Here is a 22,479-nt window from a genome sequence, read left to right as displayed (position 1 = left end):
TCATGTGTTAACAAAGAGACAGGACAGAGTTTGTTTTATATCAGTTTATTGTGGTGAGTTATCTGTGACAGGTATGGAGGGGTAGATCATGTGACACATCAGTCTTTCATAAAGGCAACACTAATTTAAACATTTCTGTAAGCTTTCTGTTCTGTTTTCTGTCTGGAAAAGCAGACCATCTGACCTGTGCACTGATGGCAGGTTTTGACCATTCAGATAGTGCACTGATATTGGGTTTTATGCTGTTAAAACACAAAGGCTGTGGTTGTGTTTGTTCCTGAGGTCTCTCCAGTGCCGTCTCACCACCATGCTCAGGAAACCAAACTCTCTCTCCTCATGGTTACGACACAAGCCCTGCTACCTACAGAATTAGCTGCCTGTGATTCAAAAGCTGCCCTCTCCATCTGTAATGCCTTTCACACAGTGACATTCAGAGTATGAAAAAAGTGGTAGTAAACAGGGAGAAATGAGCTGACCTGTCCTCTCATTATAACACACATATACACAGTAAGAAAGATAGGGGAAGGTCAGTTGTAAAAATATTGAGTACATAACCATAGGAGAAAAAGTGAGAGTGAACGTTAAGACAAAAGGGCAAAGCTGAAGACAGGATGTGTGTGTGTGTGTGTGTGTTTTTCTCTTAAAGCCCAGTGAGTTTATTACCTAATGTCACGAGTTTTTGTTTCACAACAGCAGTGAAACTTGCTCTGAAGACAAAAAGTATTGCCAAACAACAATCCACGCTAGCCTCAGCCATACTTTGAACACAGTGCACGTGGAGTTGGTGAATTTCCCCTTTTTAAAAGATGTGTCCTCTGAAAATATTTTGACCTGGTTTATACTGACAACTCCAAGAGCTGCTCACTGACACAGTAATAAAAAAAAAATCATGAAACAACTGTATGGCTAAACATGTCACAATGTAAACATCAAACATCATAGCACTCGAGCGTTTACTGCACAGACTGTAGAGTGTTGGCCATTAAGTGTACACAAACATAAGAAAAGGTTATTATTTAAGTGAAGAGGTTTTCAGGTTTGTGCCTGTATTACTCAGAGAGTTCTTGTGCTGAAGCAGTAAGTGCACAGAGGTTGTCCTTCACAAGAAAGAAAGAGAACATTCCTCTGCCTCTTTTTCAGCCCACGCACTCTGACTCCTCTGCAGATGAAAACACCAAACATTTACATATCATTCATTCAGAAGAAATGACCAAAACATAAGCAATGATCTGACAGAAGCAGCTTTGGTTGAATACTCTTCTCAATGACATACATTTTATTCAAATCTGAACTAGTTTCCAGTGACCTTTGAGGACTTAGCGGGCACTAGAGGGCACTCTACTCAGCTCCACATAAAGCAGGAGAAAAACTACATTTATGTAAGTTCTGAAAACAGCTGATATTTGTCTTACTTTGTTCTAGTCAGTGTGCTGGACTGGAGGAGCTTACTCACCCACAGTCTGGCTGCACTGGAGGCCTGGTTCTGTCAGGCTGTCCATGGCTGAGAGAATAGAGGAGAACAGGTGCTCAGAATGCATCTCCAGGGCATGTGACTGCTTCTCTATTAGCACCAATGTCTCCTTCAGGGCTGGAAAACACAAAAAAGGCACCACAGATCAACCTCCAAAACAAAACACACACTCTCAAACTATGTCAAATCATGTACAGACCATGTATGTCATGGTTTGGTGCATAAAAAGTACAGTAATACAACTGTATGTGTGAATTATTCAGTGCTGCAGTGTTGCACTGCCCTGTACGAGGTTAAAGAGGAAACATTTGCAGTGTGAAGCTGACCCAAATTCTTGGTGAGATTTAGCATAGGCCACAAAGAATAGAGCAGAACATACACAGTAAGAACAGTGTCCTATGAGTTGGGCACGCATGGACGCGTTCTCCGAGCTCATTGTTATGTGTTTCTGAGGGAGTACGGGACCCTGGATATTAGGTTACACAGCACTGCATGTTCCACGCTCCAGCACTGGTAACACTTCTATCGTTGGGCAACGAGCCAAACAGGAACAAACAGACCATTATAGTGTTGATACCAGGTTACATAAAAAAAACCATTGTATTTGGTCCTTTGTGCCCTTACGTGAACATTTCACAGTGTAACTCAGTTCCTTCCAGTTTATATGAGTTACAGCCTTTGGTGTGTCAGCATTAAGGGTGAGGGAAGATAGGAAGTGTTTAGTCTTACTGACGTAGCCTCACTTCTGTAGAACTATCCTACAGCACTCACAGAGGAAGTAGAGGCAGAGCAAAGTTCTCCTTTTGATGTTTCCCTACTGTGCCTTCTTTCAGAAGCCACTCATTCATTTTGTTTGAATGACAGAAAAACTAGATCCAAATGAAACACAAGCTTGTTTTCGGTCTGATACAGTTGATTGGTATGTTTCAAGCCCTGCACTAGGGGTAAAAGTATCCACCAAACAGAAGGAGATAAAAGTTGTCAGTATTGTGGTCTAGTATGTTTGAATGGTAAAATGGAATGCTGACACAGATTATCCACAGAGGAACACAATCAGTTCAAGTCAGTCCAGTCACATACAAGATTCGTTTAATGTTTGTTTAAAGTATTAAAAATAATTGTCCCGGTTCCAATACTTTATAAGAGTCATCTCTACTGGGCTAGTTCTGATCCAAAACCAGTGTATTCTGATCCAAAATCAGTGTGTTAGTGGTGGAGTGACTCTGTGTGGAGGTGGTGGTGGAGTGACTCTGTGTTGGTGGTAGAGTGACTGACTCACCCGGAGAAGTCGAGTTCATGACCTGCAGAAGCATTTCTCCTGTCTGCAGGACAGCAGCAGTCAGAGGCTGGTGGGCATGGACATCCTTCTGGAAATTCTAGAGATCAGAGAGAGAGAGAAATAGAATGAGACAGAGAGCAAGAGAGAGAGAGAGAGGGAAAGAGAAAAAGATAGAGAAGGAGACAAAGAAAGAGAGAGAGAGGGAGAGAGAGAGAGAAAGAGAGACAGAGAGCAAGAGAGAGAGAGAGGGAAAGAGAAAAAGATAGAGAAGGAGACAAAGAGAGAGAGAGAGAGAGAGAGAGAGAAAGAGAGAGAGAGAGAGTTGCAGGGTGATGTGCCTCTGGTCTATATTAAAATAATCATTTTTTCCACTGTGCAAACTCTTTTGAAAATCCTGCTTGAATGCTGGAGCAAAGTGATTTTACTTGGTAAGAAAGCATGTGACTGAGACCAGAGATCAGACTGCCTCATTCCATGCCTGAACACCCTCTATGTCTAAATGTTTGCCATGGTCTACTTCCATGTGCAGAGCATTTAGATGCTTTACAGACACAATCATGACTAAACAACCTTGTAGTCAGCCAGAGACGCTTTGACACTCTCAATGTCCACTGTGGGAGGAGACAAGACCTCCATCTTCTCCACCACTTTGTAAAGCCATTCAATCAGCTTCTGTAGGTTTGAACAGAACTCCTGGCAGAAAAACACACATACACAGAGGAGATCCATAGTTAGGAATGTGCAAGTGGAGTTATGATTGGAATCTGATCCATTCACACTCTACATTCACCTAAACCACAGACTATATTAGACTGCTGTGAAGAATTTAGTCAATTTCTCACAAGTTCATACTTCATACAGATAATCAGTTTCAATCATTTAAATCCATTCACCTGAATATGCTGCATGAGGGACTCTCTCGTTTCCATATCGGCCTTATCCATCTGTGTTTTCCTCTGAAACTCTGACTGCAAATCTCCACTCAGCTGGTCCATAATGGTCTCCACCTCCCTCAGACTCTCTGTGTTCACCTCCCTGCTGATCATCCCTAATGAGGTGTCAAACTTTTTCACTTCCCCTGAAAGCTGAACACCTTCAAGATGAGCCTCGCATACTGGTCCCCCTTCTTCCCCTTCTCCCGCCCTTTGCTCTTCATCAACCTCGTCTCCCTGTGCCATCCGTTTCTCTGCCTGTGCTGCCAATGAGCTTCCCGAGGCTGTTTCCCTGTCGAGAGATTCCCAGCTGGCTGTGACTGGTTGGCTGACCTGAGCAGTAATGTCCCTCAGCTGCTGTGAGAGAACCTGCAGTTCTTTCAGCTGTTCAGGCAGTCGTAAGAATTCCTCATCCCATTCCCCCACTGTCCTTGGACTAGGCAGGACACGTGTGGACGGAATGACAGTTGGAGGAGACTTGGACGTGGAGAAGATACCGAGTTTGCGGTAAGGGAGCCACTGCCGGCCCAGTCTCCCCTCGCTGTCAAGGCTGTCCACTGACAAACCAACCTGCTCCACTGAGGAGAACAGGCTACTAGACAGCCTGGCATCCGACGACTTGGAGTAGGAGAGTTCCCTTTGGTTCAGACCCTGTAATTCCAATGACCTTTGACCTCTACCCGGACTGCCTCTCCCTCTCCAGGTTACGTTCAGGGACTGGTCCAGACCGGAGAGACTCGAAGAGCTGCAGAACCTATCCAGCTCGATACCTGAGTCCAGCAACAGAGGATCAGTCCGCAATAAAGACCCAAACTCGGACAATCCCAAGGTGCTCGTGGCATTTGGTCTAAGGGGGTAGGTGTAATCCAGGAGGGCCAGGTACTCTTTGTCAGGGTCCCAGTTGGGGGACTTGCGGTCTGGGGAGGGGGGCTGGGAACTGGGGATGGCACAGGCCCAGTAACTGGCCTGATATGGAGACATGCGCTTCAGACTGGTCCGATGGTTCTTACTGTAACTAAAAGATGAGACTGTGTTTAGGAGTGAATCTCCCACCCTGGTATCCAGCATTTTGGTCTTTCTGGAGGGCACTGAAGGGGCACTGTAGGAGTGGGTATGAGGTCGTTGAGTGGAAGCCCATTTGGGGCTTAATGGTACTGTGAGGCTCTGAATGTCTAATGGACTAGAGAGGCTGGACGTGCTGCCCGGTAACACGGAACCAGAGATGGGATCCTCGTAAGATGGGGATAGCTGCAGGTCTGATAAGTGTAACATGGTATCTGGGTCTTCCCTGGAAACTGAGGGAGAAGTTTTGCTGGCACCATCTGGACAGTCTTTGTCTGATTGTTTCCTGGAATTCTCCCTTAATTTGTTGTACCGTGGTATAGGTATATTGCTGGTACTTCCCTCCTAGAAAGGTGGAGAAAAAAATGCAAAACATATCTTTGCAAAATTATTTTCTATAAAACTATACAATATGACTGAAAATGGTCTAAACATAACGTGTTTGTAACCTAGTACAAATTCTAGTGTTGAAATTGGTCATCTGTTTTAAAGAGATGAATAAAAATGCTTCATTATCATTTCCCACTATTTTACAGAGATTTTTCCTACAAACCTAATTCTTGAAATCTACTGTTTTTACTGGAACACTACTAATCATGAAAATACTCTAGACAAAAATAACAAAACTTCAAGTTATTCACTGGCTACATCCGAAATGGCATACTACTTACTACTCGTATACTGATCTTGACGTAAAAGTAGTAAGTAGTATGCAGTACGTGAAAAATAAAAATTTTGCAGCACACGACAGCTACCAAGGTGATGTACTACTCTGGAGAAAATTTGCAGTATACACCAGAGCTAACTTCGTCGGGTACTGCATCCCATGATGCAACGCAGTGATTTCCAACTGTCAGAAATTTCAAAAAACAACTTCAACTTCAACTCCAGCTGCAGTTTCAAATATAAATGTTATCAGTTGCATATTTTGGTGTAATAAGTCTTCATACACTTTCTTAGAGGACTTCTTTTAATAGATATTTATTGTAGTTGTGTGTTGTTTGTTTTTAACAGAACAAAAAGCCCAACCGATAGCAAACGTGTAGTACACTGCATGAAAGTTCTCATGATTGCATATCATACTGTATACAAGGGAGGGGAGTAGTGTGCAGTACACAGTGTGTAGTGAGGCAGTATGCAGTATGCAGTACACTAGTATGGCATTTCGGACGCAGCCACTGTATCAAATTATAAAGTATCAATACAATTTCAGCAAACAAGGGCCTTTGATTCTCTAACCATTCAATCTTTAGGATCTCACCCTTTCAGAGCATTCTTGTGTGATTGGATTCTTCAGGATGGAGGTCTGTGGCTCTGGACCAATCAGTGGCTTTCTCACAATGTACTGACTTCTCCCTGTCATATACCTGGATGTAAGGGCCATAGTGACTGTTTTCTTGTTACCATCCCTCTCCTGGCCTGGAGTTTTTCTGAAGTCTTCATCGGTGCTCTGTGTGTGAGGTCGAGTCTGGCCACTGCGAACGAACCCAGGGATTTTCGTCTTCCACCTCCCACTGTTCCTCTGTTCCATCTGATAGCGAGTCTCTGAAATGGCTCTGTCAACTTCCAGCGCCATGGCAACACAGCAGTGCCCGGCGATGCATCACTTAAACAGCACAACAAATACTGTGTAAACATGCCTTTCAACATAATGCCATATTAGATATATTAGGAGGAAAAGAAAAACCCATTAGTCTTGCACAACCTGATTTACAGCATCATATGTCAAATATGCCACATGCTTATCTAAGTTGAAAATTAACAAAACAGGAAATTCATTAAGTGGAGCTGGATGTGATGTGTTTGTAACCATCTCAGATCAGTAATCTCATTAAATCAACATGCCCAGGCCTGCCTGTGTGTTAGAGAAAGGGCTTTACTTTTTTCATCTATTCAAACACTATGCCTCAAGCAGAAAAGCTAGCACACCCATTCATACCAGCACAAAACGCAAGTCAGTGAAAACCCAAGAAAAACTATTCACGCAGTGAGGATAAAGTTAAGTTAAACTAAACAGCTTCTTTGACAAAATCGCTGTACCCCAGCGACAGAGACAATGATCCAAAGAATGCAGACATCAGTAAAAACATGAGTATAAATATATTTCTCATTTTTACTATTATTATGCTGAAGGTAAATCCCAGCCTGGCATACAGCAGTGTCCAAACAGAATGAAACTACACATATTGTAAGACACTGCTGGAAGTCCCTTTTCTGCTTCCTCCTCATTTGGAGTACCTCTGGTCGCCATGACAGCAGAAAGAGGATGGGCTAATCACAAGTAGATGCATCAGCCACGATCTGCCTGAGAACAAAGCTGTGCTCACTGTCTGTGCCCATGTCTGCCAATGCTACATCAGTACCCATCAGCAGCCTGGTACAATGAGCACACATCCAAGACACAACCAACTCTACTGTACTGAGACAGCTAGAATTCCACAGATGATAGATAATTCATGAGCACAGAGTGAGGCTTTGCTTTCTCTTTACAACATTAAAAGGACAAAAAAATGAAGAGTTGTTCTGATTGTTTGTGTGGATTTCTGTGCCCATTGTAAACAGATCAGGCATACCATGCATAACTAAATACATCCTTCAGACATGTCCCTTGTGAGGATGTTAATGTCAGTAAAAGACATTTCATTTTGCTAAATGGTATTAGAGCAGATCACATGACAGAGTTCATGACCATCTGATCTGTACATCTTTTGCCCTTACAGCAAACCAAAACGCTGGATCTACGCGGGTCAGTTTAAATGAGGACATAGAACTACAGAGGCCGAACGTACCTCTCTTTTCACTGGACAGTTTATTCTTCACAAAACAGAAAGAACAAGCGTGGGGAAGAATACCCTGGTTGCACCAGTCAGCCCTGCATCTAAACGGATCTGCTGTAATCTGACGCTTAATCAGTCTCCGGCGTGGGCTCAGCCGAAACCGAAGTCCGCAGATCTGTTATGGAGTTATAGTGTAACGGCATTTATACCAACCACAGTGAAAACAGCAGGGACGAGACTGTTAATTACCACTTCGTGACATACTTACAACTGTGATGTAAATGTAACTGTCTTTTATGTGCTGTGTATTTGAGGATGCAGGCAAGTACACGCAAGGAATGAATAAACAAACAAACAAATAAATAAACAAATAAATACAAAACAGAGCAGGTGCCTGGTTTGTGAATTTACACTAAGTATTCAACTGCACAAACAGTAAGATCAATTAGAGACACAAAACTCACAGACGTCACCTGTTTTACGTGAACTAGCGATAACGTTCCAGTAGTTTCACGTTCTCTTTGTGCATTAAGGCAAAACGACATGAGTCTGAACTCTCTATGGGGTGCTGTGACATAAACGGGAGATATGAAAGCCAACCTTCAGCAACACTACCAGGTGCCCAGTCTCTAAAGTCAGGCCTGACTGGACAGCCGCCATGGCAACAGTGTGGAAAGGGCACCCAACAAATGACCCGAGCGCGTACATAGGGAAGGCGTGTATAGAAGCGCAGAAATGAGCCGAATGAGAAACCAATCAAACATGACTGTTGTTTGTTGCACCCAGCTATGGAAATAAGTTAACTGAACATTCAAACACTGTGAACTGCATTCAAAACTATGAGTGCCCAAAACTGAAATGTTTTAGCTCACTAATGCTGCGTTCCAATCGTGTATCCTAAGACGTAAAATTATCCTCGTCGTCTGGTTTCACACTAACGCAGAGCATTAAGTCAAAACGGTGGACTGACTGGGTCTAACCTTACAAGAATGAGAAACATGAGCGACCAAGGGCCCACGCGTCCATTTGCCCCAGAACACTTAACTCACTCAACAACGACGTTTCAAACCGAAAAACAAACAATCTCCAAAGTGACGTTATTTTATAAATCATCGTAACACAGTTACTATCACTTAAGCTTCTGAAAATATGCGAATTCAAACCAGATGCCACAGCTGTGAAGCGGAGAGTACGGTGTGTGCTACTGGCAGACTCGTTATGCTGAACTCGTATGAGCTAAACGCAAAAATGATAATCTCCGTTTCGCTGCGATTAGTTTACTTTCAGTTTTCAAAACCAAGATGTCATTCCGGCTCAATTGTTCGCCCCCTCCTACAAATAAGCCTTTCAGTCGGCTTGTGTGCAACTATATACGTACCTCTCTCTCGGAGCGTACAACTGACCAGAGGAACAGAATTACCACTATGCAGCTGCCCAAAACGCATCCAATTATGAATAATTACCGCCACAAAGGATAGGGCAGCTCCAGGGTCGTTCCGTTAAGGGAAACTGTTCAAGAATTATAAGGCGGAGCCAAAGGAAGAGATTGTTGCGGCCAGTTGGAGATGCTAGTCTTCGGTGTTTATACAGATCTGTGAGGCGGTGATTTAAAAGTGTTAGTTTATTAGTCAGTTTTTTGCACTACAAGACACTGTGGAGTATTAATTCAAATTCATATTCTCTTTCACACTGTCAAACTGGAGCAAATGCTGAGACCAGATCATTGTTAAGCCTCTCAATTCTGCTACATGGCGCCACCCACTGGGCTGTTGACGTTTAATTTACACGGTTCCGTTGAGATTCACATTTCTACTGGAATGGGCTGTGTGTCTCGAACCAGTTTAAGTGCGTAATTGTTTTCATGGAATTTAGATAAACAGAAGTCAACGCCGACGACGGCGTAAATAAAAAGAAAGAAACACGGAAACATACTTATATATTTTTTGGTTTTAATGTCAAAAGCAATTAAATGAGAAACAAACTTGGAATGACATGATTAGCAGTATTCACCAGTGAATAACACATATCGCTTTGGGTCTTTTTTTTTTCCTTCCCAAGAGAACAGTAGCAGTCAGACCACATTAGTTCCAAGATTCATGAAATACGTTAAACCGCTGAATTGGCAGTAACCTATGTAGACAATGATCAATTTTAAAAAGAATTCCATTGGATAAAACACATCGTGCAAAAAGTTACCACAATTAAAATAAATTAAATTCGTCCATACAGCTTATCTAATGGTAATTATGTTAGTTACATTCGATACCACCTACACCTGCCGCATTCACCTCACTATCAGTCTTGATAAACACGACATTATGCCATATTACAAACCATTCAGCTTTGCTCACACAACAGAAATGAAGTTCTGTCAATATCCTTTGCGTTAGACGAATGCTTGTTCCTGTACCCCTGCGTTCATATTTGAGGAGCGCACACGTCCTCTACAGAGCGAGACAGGCATTTACGCAATTGTTCCACTCGATGTCACTATGCTCCACAAGAAAAACAAACACGATTCTTTTACAGAAAGTGGATACAGCATAAACCGATGTTCCGCTTCAATTTTATACAAATAACTCGTCGCAAAAGTGGCAGTAATTACCTTATAGCTCCCATTTCCATTTATATTCAAGTAGTCGCACAAGATACAATATTAGACCCATAATAAATCGCATGGAAAGTTAAGGAAAAAGACATTTTTATGACAAACGAAGTGTTGCCATTTCCACAGATTTTACCTTTTATATTATATACCCAATAATATAGTTGAAATTCTAACTTAGAGGTTCCACAGTAGGTCAGTGTGTCACAAGATTCATTGTTAAGAACCCAAATATTTACAGCAAATATTATCCTGTCCATGTTCAATAGAAAAAAGGAGAAAAAAAGTTAATGTTTCACAAGCCAAGAGAAACCACAGCAAACAGACCTCTGGGTCATTCTTCACTATCATTCATATACACTGAAAACTACTTTGAGTCTGGGAACTTTCCATTTCAAATGAAATGCAAAATAAAGAGATTCATCTTCAGAAAAAAGGAGAAAAGAAACACTGGCACTTGTTCTAAAGATGATGTTTAACCTCAGAGTGAGATTAAGCACACAAAGCACCTGTGTTCAATATTTCAAACAGACTGAAAATTAGGACAATGGCACACTTTCTTTCACAGGAACAACCAAAGTAAACTTGCCATTTGGAGGTAATAAGTATTCTGTGTTGAAATGGTGCCTTTAGTAGTTTTGGAAACATGGAGAAGATAAAAAAAAGAACAGCAGATGATTAAGAAAGAGAAGATTTCTCAGTTCACAGCACAGATTCAATCCCCTCTTTCTCCTCCAGAGTCTCGCGTGATGATTGGTCAGCCAGGGTCTGATGTGTAACGAGAGGAGAGGTTTCCTCCTCTGCCTGAACGTTTGCCACTGCCTCCACCTTCACCTCCATCAGCTCCTGCTCATCTCCCTGCTGCTGCAGCTTTTGTTTCTTCATCTCTTGTTGATTAATGTGATGGAGGATGCCTGCACCAAGTGCATCGCCCTCCACATTCACTACCGTAGTGGTCCGGTCCCTAAACAAATACACACATGCACACATACTGCTGAAACAAAGCAATGTAACATGCTTAGAGGAATGGCACCCTGTAGCCCTAACTCCCATAGTGAGCAAATGGTCTTAGAAGCATGTTAAAGACCTAATCTGTAGCATGTTACTGCCCACCCTGGACGCTCACCAATTTGCTTACAGACAAAACAGATCCACAGATGACGGCATAACCACAACACTCCACAACGCCCTCACCCACCTGGAGAAGAGTAATTCAGGATGCTGTTTGTTTGCTATAGTTCAGCATTCAACACCATAGTCCCCTCCAGTCTCAGTACCAAGCTCAGGAACCTAGGATTCAAGCTCAGTCTGTGTAGCTGGATCCTGGACTTCCTGTCGGATCGACGCCAGTTGGTGAAGATGGGCTCTAACACCTCTGCCCATCAACACAGGAGCCCCCCAAAGCAGTGTCCTGACCCTCCTCCTCTACTCCCTGTACACCCATGACTGCGTGGCCGTGCACAGTTCCAACATGGTAATCAAGTTCGCCGATGACACGACAGTGATAGGCCTGATTATGAATAATGACAAAACGACCTATAGGAGAAAGGTCATCAACCTGACACAGTGGTGCCAGGAGAACAACCTCTTTCTCAACGTCAATAAGACCCAGAAGCTGATCGTAGACTACAGGAGGAGAGGAGAGAGGCTAGACCCCATCACCACCAATGGGTCCACTGTGGAGAGAGTCAGCAACTTCGAGCTCCTCGGCATTCACATCACCAAGGTCCTCACCCGAGACGCTCACACTGGCCATGTGGCAAAAAAGTCACAGCAACACCTCTTTCACCTAAGGCAGCTGAAGAAGTTTGGCTTGGGCCCAAGATCCTTCGGGCCCTCTACAGAGGCACAACTGAAGGCATCCTGACTGAAGCCATCAATGCCTGGTATGGGAACTGTACGACCCTCAACCGTAAAGCGCTGCAGCAGGTTGTGCAGACAGCCCAGAACATCAGTGGATGTGAGCTTCCCTCCATCCAGGATACAAATAATGGACAGTGTGTCAACAAGGCCCCCTAGGGTTATCAAGGACTCCAGCCACCCCAACCACGGACTGTTTCAGCTGCTGCTGTCTGACAAGCAGTACCACAGCCTCAAGGCCCGGACCAGCAGGCTCCAGGACAATTTTTTCCACCAGGTAACCAGACTTATGAACAATGGACATTAACCAGACTGTGACACACACACACACACTCACACACACATATACACATTCATACATACACACATACACACACACACACACACACACACACACACACAACCGTAGCCATGCATATACACACACACACAAACATGCAAACTACTACATACACATATGCACAGTTATTAAGGCAGTACCTACATGCACACAGCACTTTACTCTCACTGAACATTATTTATATTACGTTTCCAGTACTATTTTTTCCACTATGCTTTTGTTATTTATTACTATTGTCACTGCAATGTCAAGGAGCCAAAATCCAAGGATTTTACTCTCTTACACTTATAATGGGATGTAACAATAAAGCAATCTTGAATACACACACACACACACACATAAGGTTAGTATTTCTGTGTTTTCAGTTATGTGGAGGTTAGGAAGGCACAGAACAGGAAGAAATTTGGGAAGAGCTAACTTACACAATCCAGTCAACAGCCAACATAAGTGACAGGTCATTGGTGGGTAAACCAATGGCCTCCAGGATGATGGCAATGGTGATAATCCCTCCAGCCGGGATTCCTGCCGCTCCCACACTGGATGCAGTGGCCGTCACTCTACAGAAATAGCAATGAATATGAGTGAAGGAAGAATATACATACATTCTCTCTGTCTGTCCGTCTGTCTCTCTCTCTCTCTCTCTCTCACTCACATGCTGCAGCAACATGACTCCACTCATGGGAGAAGGGTAGAGGGTTTAGAGTGTCAGGGCAGTAGGAGTGGGAGACTGCACATAAATTTAGATCATGCTCAGCACCTCAGTCCTGTTTAGACTTACAGTAAACATGAACCTAAGCCTGTAACTCAAGGGTTATGGAATGCTGCCTGCCCACAGATCACGCGTCTGCTCCTGCTAGCCATGCTTACAGGATGGTAAAGATCTGTCCGGCGTTGAGTTCCGCATTGTTCAGCTGTGCTATAAACACAGCGGCGATGCACTGGAAAATGGCTGCTCCATCCATGTTGACGGTGGCACCAATGGGCAGAATGAAACGACTGATCCTCTTGTCAACGCCGTTGTTCTCCTCCACGCACTTCATCATAGAGGGCAGGGTCGCTGAGCTGTACAGATATAGGGCATCAAGAGTTCAGAGGTCATTATAGTAATGTGATGACATATGCTAATGTACGGTAATATAATGACAATATGCTAATGACAGCAACAACAACAGTAATCCTGATGTGAGGGAAAATTAACAGGATGATGAAAAAGTGGCATGAGATCACAAAGATGAGATATCAAAATTGTTACAGCAAACAGACAAATACCACAGAAATGATGAAGCAGGAGTAATATATCCCCTAGACTATATATAGCAGGTTTTCCACTGTTAAACTGACACTGAGAGTGTACATATAGGACCACATGCATTCACATAAACATTCTCAGTCTTATTTAACAAATCTTACATCAGTTTTGAATTACAGAATCTTTAGCTTGTGTTTTCAGTTCTTCTCTGTGAGGTCTCTCATATACCTGAGTGTCCTGAGCTATGTATGCCTTGTTCCAATTTGTTACTTTGTTACCTACTTTGTTCCTGTTTATCTCCTTGTCCCTGTTAGCCCTCCTGTTCCTGGTTAGCTTTTCAGTTCTGTTCAGTTTGACCTTGGCCTGTTTACTGATCCAGTGTTAGCCCATAATAGCCTGTTTACTGTGTAATGAACTCTGAACACTTCTGACTTTGACTTTGGATTGTGTTTTATGATAAAGTTAGTCTGGACTTGCATCCAGTCTCTCTGAATTCATGACAGTGCAAAACAACAACTGAATGTTAACACTTACAAAAGCCTTGAGCAGCCAGGTTATAATATCTGCATCGTATCTCAGCTATTTTGTTAAAAAAAAAGTCTACCTGAAGATTAACATCCATATTACCTGGAGCAGGTAGCGAATGCTGTGGTGAAGGGTGTGATGAGGCCGGAGAGGAAGCTGAAGGGATTTTTACGTGTGAGCCCAAAGTAGATGAGGGGTAAGACGATACCTCCGTGAATTATATGACCCAGGATGGAAGCAAAAATGTACTTCCCCAAACTGGTGACCAGTAAAACCACGTCCTCCATCTCAACGATCTTGCTCCCCACCAGAAACATAATTCCTATCGGCACATACCTGAGAAACAAAACCATGGTGCATGGTTAAAGAAAGTCAGAGAGCACTATCTAGTTAACCCTCAGATAACTCTCTCAATCAACCTGGATTAAAGAGTATGCTCTACATTTCATCTCTACATGTTGCGGAAGGTTCATCCAGTTAACTACTGTGCCCGAAGTGAACCTTGTGGTCCATTTCACCAAAGTGTCCAACCCACACCAATCCGAGACATCGTCCAACTCCAGACTGCCGCAACTCCAGAAGGAGGACTTTCTGAGACTTCAGTCTTCATGATGCTTGGGACCTGGAACTCTACGCATCTTATCAACTGCCAGCATCTTAACTCAAGAGCTGGAGACAATTATCAAACTCAAGACCAGACCATCATCAGCCAGAGCTTAAGGTAATCTGCCCTTTTCTATATTGCACTGGCAAGGGTAATAGCTCCCATTCCTGGTAACTGTATTCACTGTTTATGAGAGTACCATTTAAATTGAATTAAAATGTTGCCCGTGTGATATTGTTTCTCTCTCAGCTTTACAAACTCTATGAATTCATTTCTACAGTAAATATCTAGTTTGAGTTGTCTGTCAGGACCAATGCCACAAAACTGGACTGTTGTTCTATGGGATCAAAGGGATATTTTTTCTAATAGGGATTCAAAGTTGGGGATCCACTGCACCAAATTTTTACTAGATAGTCTTGTCTGTCTACTTTATTGTCAGTTTCATGGAAGGACACATTGTATGCATATACAGGCCCGAACTCAACATATTCAAATGCAATTTTTGTAACTTCATCTTAAAATAGAGCATGGTTAATTCACTGTTGAATAGGCTAGCTGACTGCCATTACTTTCATTACTTTTATCTCAACTGAAATAAATAAACTCCAAGAATACAATCAGACCCCAGGAATAACATCCTCAATTATATGGGAGTCAATGAAGGCATATTTAAGAGGACAAATTATTTCATATGGTGCACAGATTAGAAAAGCCCAAAATGAACACTTCCAAAATTTGGCAGACCATATCCTAGATTTAAATATAGCACTTGCCCATACTCCAGTATCTGACTTATTTAAACAAAGATTGACATCACAAACTGAATTTGACCTGCTATCAACAAGATATGCAGAAAATCCCATCAATAAAATGCGATGTGGGACCTATGAATATGGTGTAAAGATTGGAAAAATTCTTGCCCATCAATTACGGCAAATTACTGCAAATCAACATATACATGAGATAAATGATGAAACAGGTATCAGACATCCAGACCATTCTGAGATTAATCAGAGTTTTTATAAGTTTTATACTGAACTATATGCCTCGGAATCCCACAGGGATTTGTCTTTGTTTGACCTTTTTTTTTTTATAAGATTGAAATCCCAAAGGCTGATGAAGAGATTGCAGCAGATCTGGAGAGACCAATCTCAGAAATAGAACTTGTTACTGCAGTTAAATCTATGCAAAACAGGAAATCTCCAGGACCGGATGGGTTTCCGAGTGAATTTTTTAAAAATGTTGCTAATCAGCTTGCCCCAGCGGTTCATTACCTCCAACAATGCAACAGGCAGTCATATCCCTTATCCTTAAAAAGAATAAGAATCCTTCAGAATGCAGTTCATTTCGACCTATTTCACTTTTGAAAGTAGATAGTGAGATATTGGTCAGCCCATCGACTTGAATCTATATTACCCTCTATTATATCAGACAACCAAACCAGATTTACTAAAACTCGTCATTCGTTCTTTAATGTACGATGCATATATATCTTGTATGCTCCCACCCTTCCTGATATCCCAGAGGTATTAATATCACTTGATGCTGAAAAAGCATTTGAATCGGGTGGAGTGGGATTAGGTCTTCTATACTTTGGAGCGGTTTGGATTCAGCCCAAGATTCATATCCTGGATTAAAGTTCTTTACTCTTCTCCCTTGGCAGCTATTCATACGAATAGTAATTTATCACCTTTTTTTCACTATATCGTGGAACTAGATGGGGCTGCCCGACATCACCTCTTTTGTTTGCTGTGGCAATTGAACCATTGGAAGCCGCAGTACAAGGCGAGACTGCTATCAAAGGTGTACAAAGAGGGGTTTCTGTGCATAAAGTATCCTTGTACGCAAGAGATATGCTTCTGAATTTGTTAGACCCCTTAGCAAGTATACCAAAAGTTCTTAATCTCTCACATGAATTTGGCAAAATATCTGGATGTAAAGTTAATTTACAAAAAAGTGAGTCGATGCCTGTGAACTTAACAGCCCAGCAAATTAATTTCAACTCAAACTCCTTCAAAGTTAGAACTTAGAAATTCAAATATTTAGGAATTTGGATAAGGCATGATTTAAAAAATTTAAAAATTTAGCCAATTATCTCCCACTCATAACTCGCTTAAAACAAGACCTTGAACGTTGGGATTTATTACCACTATCTTTAGGAGGCATAATAAATACAATTAAAATGAATGTTTTGCCAAGAATTCTATACTTTTTTCAATGTCTTCCTATCATTCTGTCTAAGTCTTTTTTTCATTCAGAGACAAACTGGTAACCTTATTCATTTGGAATAAGAAAAACCCAAGGACACATAAAATCACACTGCAGAGACATCGTCAAGATGGCGGATTAGCCATACCTAACTTATTATTATTGGGCAGTTAATATCAGGGCTATGTTGTATTGGACTAAGGTATCATCTGATGTTATTATCCCTAAATGGTTGTTACTGGAGAATTTGTCTTGTGGATCGACCTTGTTACATTCTCTGCTATGATTCAAGATCACTGCCTGAATCAGTATCCAGCCACTCTTCCAACCCAATTGTAAAACATTGCCTTAAGATTTGGACACAATTTAGATAATCATTTTCACTTAAAGAATTCTCAGTTCAAGCCCCTATTGTAAATAACAACATGTTTATACCTTATATCAGTGATCAAGGCTTTAATACTTGGGTAAAAAAAAGGGGCTGTTTCATTTAAAGATCTGTGTACTGAGGGTAATTTTATGTCCTTTAATATTCCACGCTCCCATTTTTATAGATATTTGCAGCTTCGGAACCACTTTCCTTCCCTACCAACCGAATCTTTATTAGATTCAATAATAGGAATTAACCTCCATTAAGAAGGAGAAATTGGCACTATACACTCTTTTTTAAATTTGTATAATTCTGATGCTTTGATCTCAACAAAAAATCAATGGTAAGAAGATTCAGATACAGAATTAACAGATGACACCCAGGAAAATGCTATAAATAACTCTTTCTCAATTTGTTTACAACACGTAATAATTCAATTCAAAATTCTTCACCGCTTACATTGGTCTAAAGTAAGGTTTGCTAAGTTTGCGACAGACATCGATCCCATATGTGACCGGTGTGAGCAGGCAGCAGCCACTCTCTCGCATACGTAATGGCTATGGCCAAAACTGAGTACTTTCTGGCAATCAGTGTTCAAGGTTCTGTCAGAGATCCTGAAGGTGCCCCATAGATCCATCTCCTATTACTGCAATATCTTGTTCCACAGAATCTTCAACTTACTAAACTTGCTAAAATTATGATAAACTTTACAACCCTATTGGTGATGCAATGCATCTTGCTTAAGTGGAAGGAAAAGTTCCCTCCAACCTTCAAAATTTGGATAAAAGATGTCATGCACCATTTGATAGTAGAAAAAATTAGATATTCTATAAGAGGATGTGCTTTTAAGTTTTATACCATGTGGCAGCCTTTTTTGAGTGATGTGGAAAAGATGGATGCTGCTGAAATTCTACTACCATGAATACTTGTTCATTTTCTTATTTGTATAGACCTGATATGTTAGGATTCTAATGATGAGTATTCAACATGAATGTGAAGACAGATGTGATTCATAAGTGGTATGATGCAACAGGGAGGGTGTTTTTATGGTGTGGGATTATGGGAAAGGGGAAAATATTCATACAGGGGAATGAATGAATCTATTAATGCATGCTTATGTTTGTGTACAGCTTGAAAGATAAATAAAAAGACCTTGAACAAAAAAAATATTTACAAGTGCTCCAGTGTAAGTACTTTTGAAGGACAATTCTTCCCAAATTTGACGAGATTGTAATTCCACTATGTGTCCATTAGAGGCCAGTATTTTACTTGTCCAAGATTCATATCAACATAGTTTCAGGAATATCATTTCATTCAAACATGTAATAAAAGACTGATTTGAAACAGTAACAAATAAAAAATGTAGGGTTTGCAATATGGGCAGTGACAGTAACCTTTAACACAATCCATTACCGCAAAACCTCTTAAAGTTATGAAATGAACATGTTTAAAAAGGTCAATATTTGACATTTTTTTTAAGGGATCAGGCTGGTATTAAACCTACGTATGTATCACATATATGGCTTCTCTGTATGCTTCACCAGTGTTTCAGAGGATTACTCTGGTAATTACTTTGGTTCACTTACCACATAATCCAGGATACCAACACCATTGTGGCCTCATTAAAGGCATTGAAAAAGCGAATGAGTTCCTCGCCTTCAGCTCCCAGCTTCCTCAGAGCGACTCCAAACACCATGGCAAACAGAACCAGACCCAGTATGTTCATCCCATCTGTCTCTGTTCCTATGGGAACCTGGAGCCCAACAGAACATCACCAAATCACATCAGGACACAATTTGATCTGGCTTTTCAATTTCAATTATAATTACAGTTATTCTATTATAGTTATCCATTATAACGACTAAAAAGAGATGGCACCAGTCATTCAGAGTTTTTGGTTTGCTGAGATACTGAGCTGAAAGGCAATGAGAAACTACATTTATTGTCATGATCAGAAACATCTCATATTTGATTAGAGGACCAGGATGAAGTAAGTCAGTCATCAAACTCAGAAAAGTTGTAAAAGATAACTAATGACTCATGCTATAATTTCTGTGTCTTATCATTGACATTTAATGATGCATAGTTATGCTTTTGGCCAAGGGCTCTAATCTCATTGCGATCTATCTATCTATATATATCGATATCTATCCATACACACACACACACACACACACACACACACACACATATATATATATATATATATATATATATATACATACATACATAAATACACACACACACACACACAGATGTATGAATGTATATACTCACACACATATACATATACATATACATATACACACACACACGCTCCCATACAGAGTCTCTTTCAGGGCATGGCCAGTGTGCCCAGATGACTGATGAAGATATGAGAGAACACAGTAAGTTCATGTTCCAATCCCTCTCTTGTTCTAGGCTTTTTCCAGACACTGAGGCATGGCTCATCACTAGGCCTGCTGGACTCAGCAAGCTGGGCCTAGTGGCAGTACAGCAATTATAAAGCTCTGATTATCTGGATCATTATTCTGTTCATGCCCCACTGGACAACAGACATTTCAGCTGTATCAGAATTACGATGGAGGCCCTGTTTTTTTCATGTCATGAACGTATGTCAAATCAACACATCACCCTTCCCCTAAATAGGAAAAAAAAACATTTTAAAAGACTTCTAGGGATGTTTTTGGCAGGGTTTGTTTTCTTATGGAAAAAATTCAACATCCTGACTAAGCAAAAGATGATTCTAAGATAGTATTATGTGGCTGTGTTTCTGAAAAGCACTCTGGGAAAACCCTGCCATCTCCAGCTGCCCAAACGTTCAGCAGCCAAAGAACAGTCAGGACTGAACACTGTGACCCTACTGCACACAGACACAAACAGCATGCTCCTCCAGCCCTGCCAAACACACAACACAACTCAGCACTCCAAGACAAAACAGAGGAGCTCTGGGGGAATCCATGCCATGCTTTTGCCCAGAAAGGACCAGAGCCTTTGGCCACACACACATACTGTAGAAATACTTGGACACAGTGACACTCAGCTGTTTCAGGCCCAAAGAAGTAAAAAAAAAAAAAAAAATACAAAACAAAAAACAAAAACAGCCAATTCTGTCAGAGTAAAAACATTTGATATGATACAACAGGGTCCTGTTACTGGACAGCATGATAGAGGTTTGCTTTGTTTTTTTCTTTCTTAAGTCCTTCCAGTCACACACTGTGATGCTACTGGCTGGACGTGTTGTTAGAGTGCTGTTCTTTGCCCTACATACCAATACCAGTGAATGCACTCTGTGTGTGTCCACCCAGTCTATTACTCCACTCTGACCCCATTCTATGGATAACACACACTTAGTGAACATTTACTTCAATGAGCCCTAAAAATCAACAGATAGTCAAACATTAATGAGCTTTTTTTCACTTTTTCATTCTTTTTTTTTTTTAACTGAACCACATCTGTGTTAAACTCTCTGAATCAAGTTAAAAGCGGTTTGCTGATGGTGCCTAATGTCCTTATGCATACCCACAAAATTTTACATTTTAAGGATGATTGGCTACCTATGTAAGCTTTGGAAGTTCTTTTCAATGCATGTAAATGTAAATCTCTGTGATCACACACACATACTGTGAACAGTGAGCTGTGAATTTGTCCTCTGCATTTAACCCGTCCAACACACCGGTAGTGAACATACATCAGACACAGGAACAGTGGGCAGCATTCCTTGTGCCCAGGGTTTAAGTGCAGCTCTGTAATGGTGTGGTTTCTGAGGGTTCTTGAACATAACATGAGAGAGCAACGTCAAAATGAACTTGACGTGGTACCTTCTGGTAAATGAGGGTTCCGTTCGAGTTATTGCCCACGGCAACCATCTTGTAATCTGTGGCATACTGTGGGGAAGAGAGGAATAAAGAGAAAGTGAATTACACATAAATCATCATTACAGTGCATATTAGCCTTTCGCTCCCTGCTTTCTGCTGAAATCCTGCACTACACTGATGGGTTCGGACATGTCTGTGAGCTGAATGTGTTTCTCTGGAGATCCAGTGCCAAAGCAGTAACAAAGCAGCATTTGAAGCTGAGCTGAACAGAACCTGGCAGCTGGTACATCCACAGACAATGCCTGTGACCTCTCTCCTCTCCAGCTATTGAGTATCCCCTCTCTCCCATAGCAACTCTAACTATGTGGGATGCGCCCCCCCCCCTCCTCCTCCCGAGCATAGCTCTGCTCTTCCCATCCAGCATATTAACTCTACAGACGACTAGAGAGAACCACAGGAAGAATCATGATTCTTTTATTGCTTTCTTAAATTGTTTTAGTTACAAAAATGGTGGTTAATTATTTATGGTGTCTGAGTCACCTCTGACTTCAGTTTTACTGCCTTTTTTATGTTTGGTAAACTTATGGTTGACAGAGGGGCCAAAACTGATACCAACCCCAAATCTTAAATTATGTAAAACCAAATAAACAAGGTTGTTTAAACAACCCTTCAGCACACAGTATTCTTTAACCACTCTGAGCTTGTGAAATAGGAGGCTTCTTTGAACTGACTGCTTCCCTGTCTTTGTGAGAGACTTGAAAGGCTTGTGCTTTGGGGGAGACCCTGCTCCAGCATGTTTGGAAGGCATGGCATAAACTTATCCCTTTAACAAGCCAGTCCTCTTTGCCTTCCACATCTCTAAACTCAGCTTTGTATTCAACTACAGTGAGTTTTAAACGGATCAATCCAATGGAGAAGAAAATTTTCCTGTGAACTCTATGGCTTTACTGCCCTCTCATTCCTGGGTCACCTGCATCACTGCTTTTATGAACTGACGGCCTCATTAAGGCTACAGGCTGCACAACAGAGCTGCACAAGCTTCAGTCTGCACAGAGAAATCTTTTTCGATGTTATCACACCAAACCCCCTGACCCTGAGCCAACCTCAGTTCAGCACACATAAGGCTAACACAGCCAGGTTGCCAGGCAACTTAGAGTAGAAGTGTATTGCTATGGAAATGTCTGGACCTTTCTTTATGGCTCTAAGAAAAAGATGAGAGACATTTAGTTGGAAAGCTAAGGTTGTGTTAATTTTGTGGCATTTGTTCATTACAGATTAAGCAACTGTCTTTAAAAAAGCGGCGACGTCTAAAATGGCCCATAAATAGCCAGAGCAGAGTGCTGCTGGTGTTGTGCATGTTGGACCAGTCACTGAGGATC

The 22,479-nt window shown here is 41.5% G+C and overlaps 2 protein-coding genes across 2 annotated transcripts in view; both read right to left on the bottom strand.

Annotated features, from left to right (window-relative positions):
* Window positions 1-1,445: 1,445 nt before the first annotated feature.
* On the bottom strand, window positions 1,446-8,983 carry cep68 (centrosomal protein 68). Its single transcript, XM_030772235.1, has 6 exons — window positions 8,900-8,983; window positions 6,006-6,350; window positions 3,644-5,089; window positions 3,321-3,443; window positions 2,751-2,847; window positions 1,446-1,588 (listed from the first exon to the last, which is right to left on the bottom strand). The coding sequence occupies exons 2-6, from the start codon at window positions 6,318-6,320 to the stop codon at window positions 1,446-1,448; spliced, it is 2,124 nt and encodes a 707-aa protein (XP_030628095.1). The 5' UTR covers window positions 6,321-6,350; window positions 8,900-8,983.
* Window positions 8,984-10,828: 1,845 nt separating this feature from the next.
* slc1a4 (solute carrier family 1 member 4) overlaps window positions 10,829-22,479 on the bottom strand; it is a 42,757-nt gene continuing 31,106 nt past the window's right edge. Inside the window, exons 7-12 of the mRNA XM_030772234.1 lie at window positions 21,104-21,169; window positions 18,869-19,035; window positions 14,203-14,436; window positions 13,194-13,388; window positions 12,749-12,883; window positions 10,829-11,090 (exon numbers count right to left, since the gene is read on the bottom strand). Of these exons, the coding sequence (XP_030628094.1) occupies window positions 10,829-11,090; window positions 12,749-12,883; window positions 13,194-13,388; window positions 14,203-14,436; window positions 18,869-19,035; window positions 21,104-21,169 (1,059 nt within the window). The remainder of the gene's footprint in view (window positions 11,091-12,748; window positions 12,884-13,193; window positions 13,389-14,202; window positions 14,437-18,868; window positions 19,036-21,103; window positions 21,170-22,479) is intronic.

The sequence above is a fragment of the Chanos chanos genome, chromosome 4, assembly GCF_902362185.1.
Source record: "Chanos chanos chromosome 4, fChaCha1.1, whole genome shotgun sequence".
In the NCBI taxonomy this organism is placed as follows: Eukaryota; Metazoa; Chordata; class Actinopteri; order Gonorynchiformes; family Chanidae; genus Chanos; species Chanos chanos.
Note: the sequence above shows the minus strand (reverse complement) of the source record. Positions and strands in the feature narration are given on the sequence as shown.

What these genes read in the sequence shown, in the direction of transcription:
- cep68 (XM_030772235.1), bottom strand. Translation starts at nt 6,320, where the DNA reads ATGGCGCTGGAAGTTGACAGAGCCATTTCAGAGACTCGCTATCAGATG. An exon ending in CCCTCATGCAGCATATTCAG is followed by an intron (nt 3,444 to 3,643) that starts GTGAATGGATTT and finishes TTTTTCTGCCAG; the next exon opens with GAGTTCTGTTCAAACCTACA. An exon ending in CATGAACTCGACTTCTCCGG is followed by an intron (nt 1,589 to 2,750) that starts GTGAGTCAGTCA and finishes TGTGTTTTCCAG; the next exon opens with CCCTGAAGGAGACATTGGTG.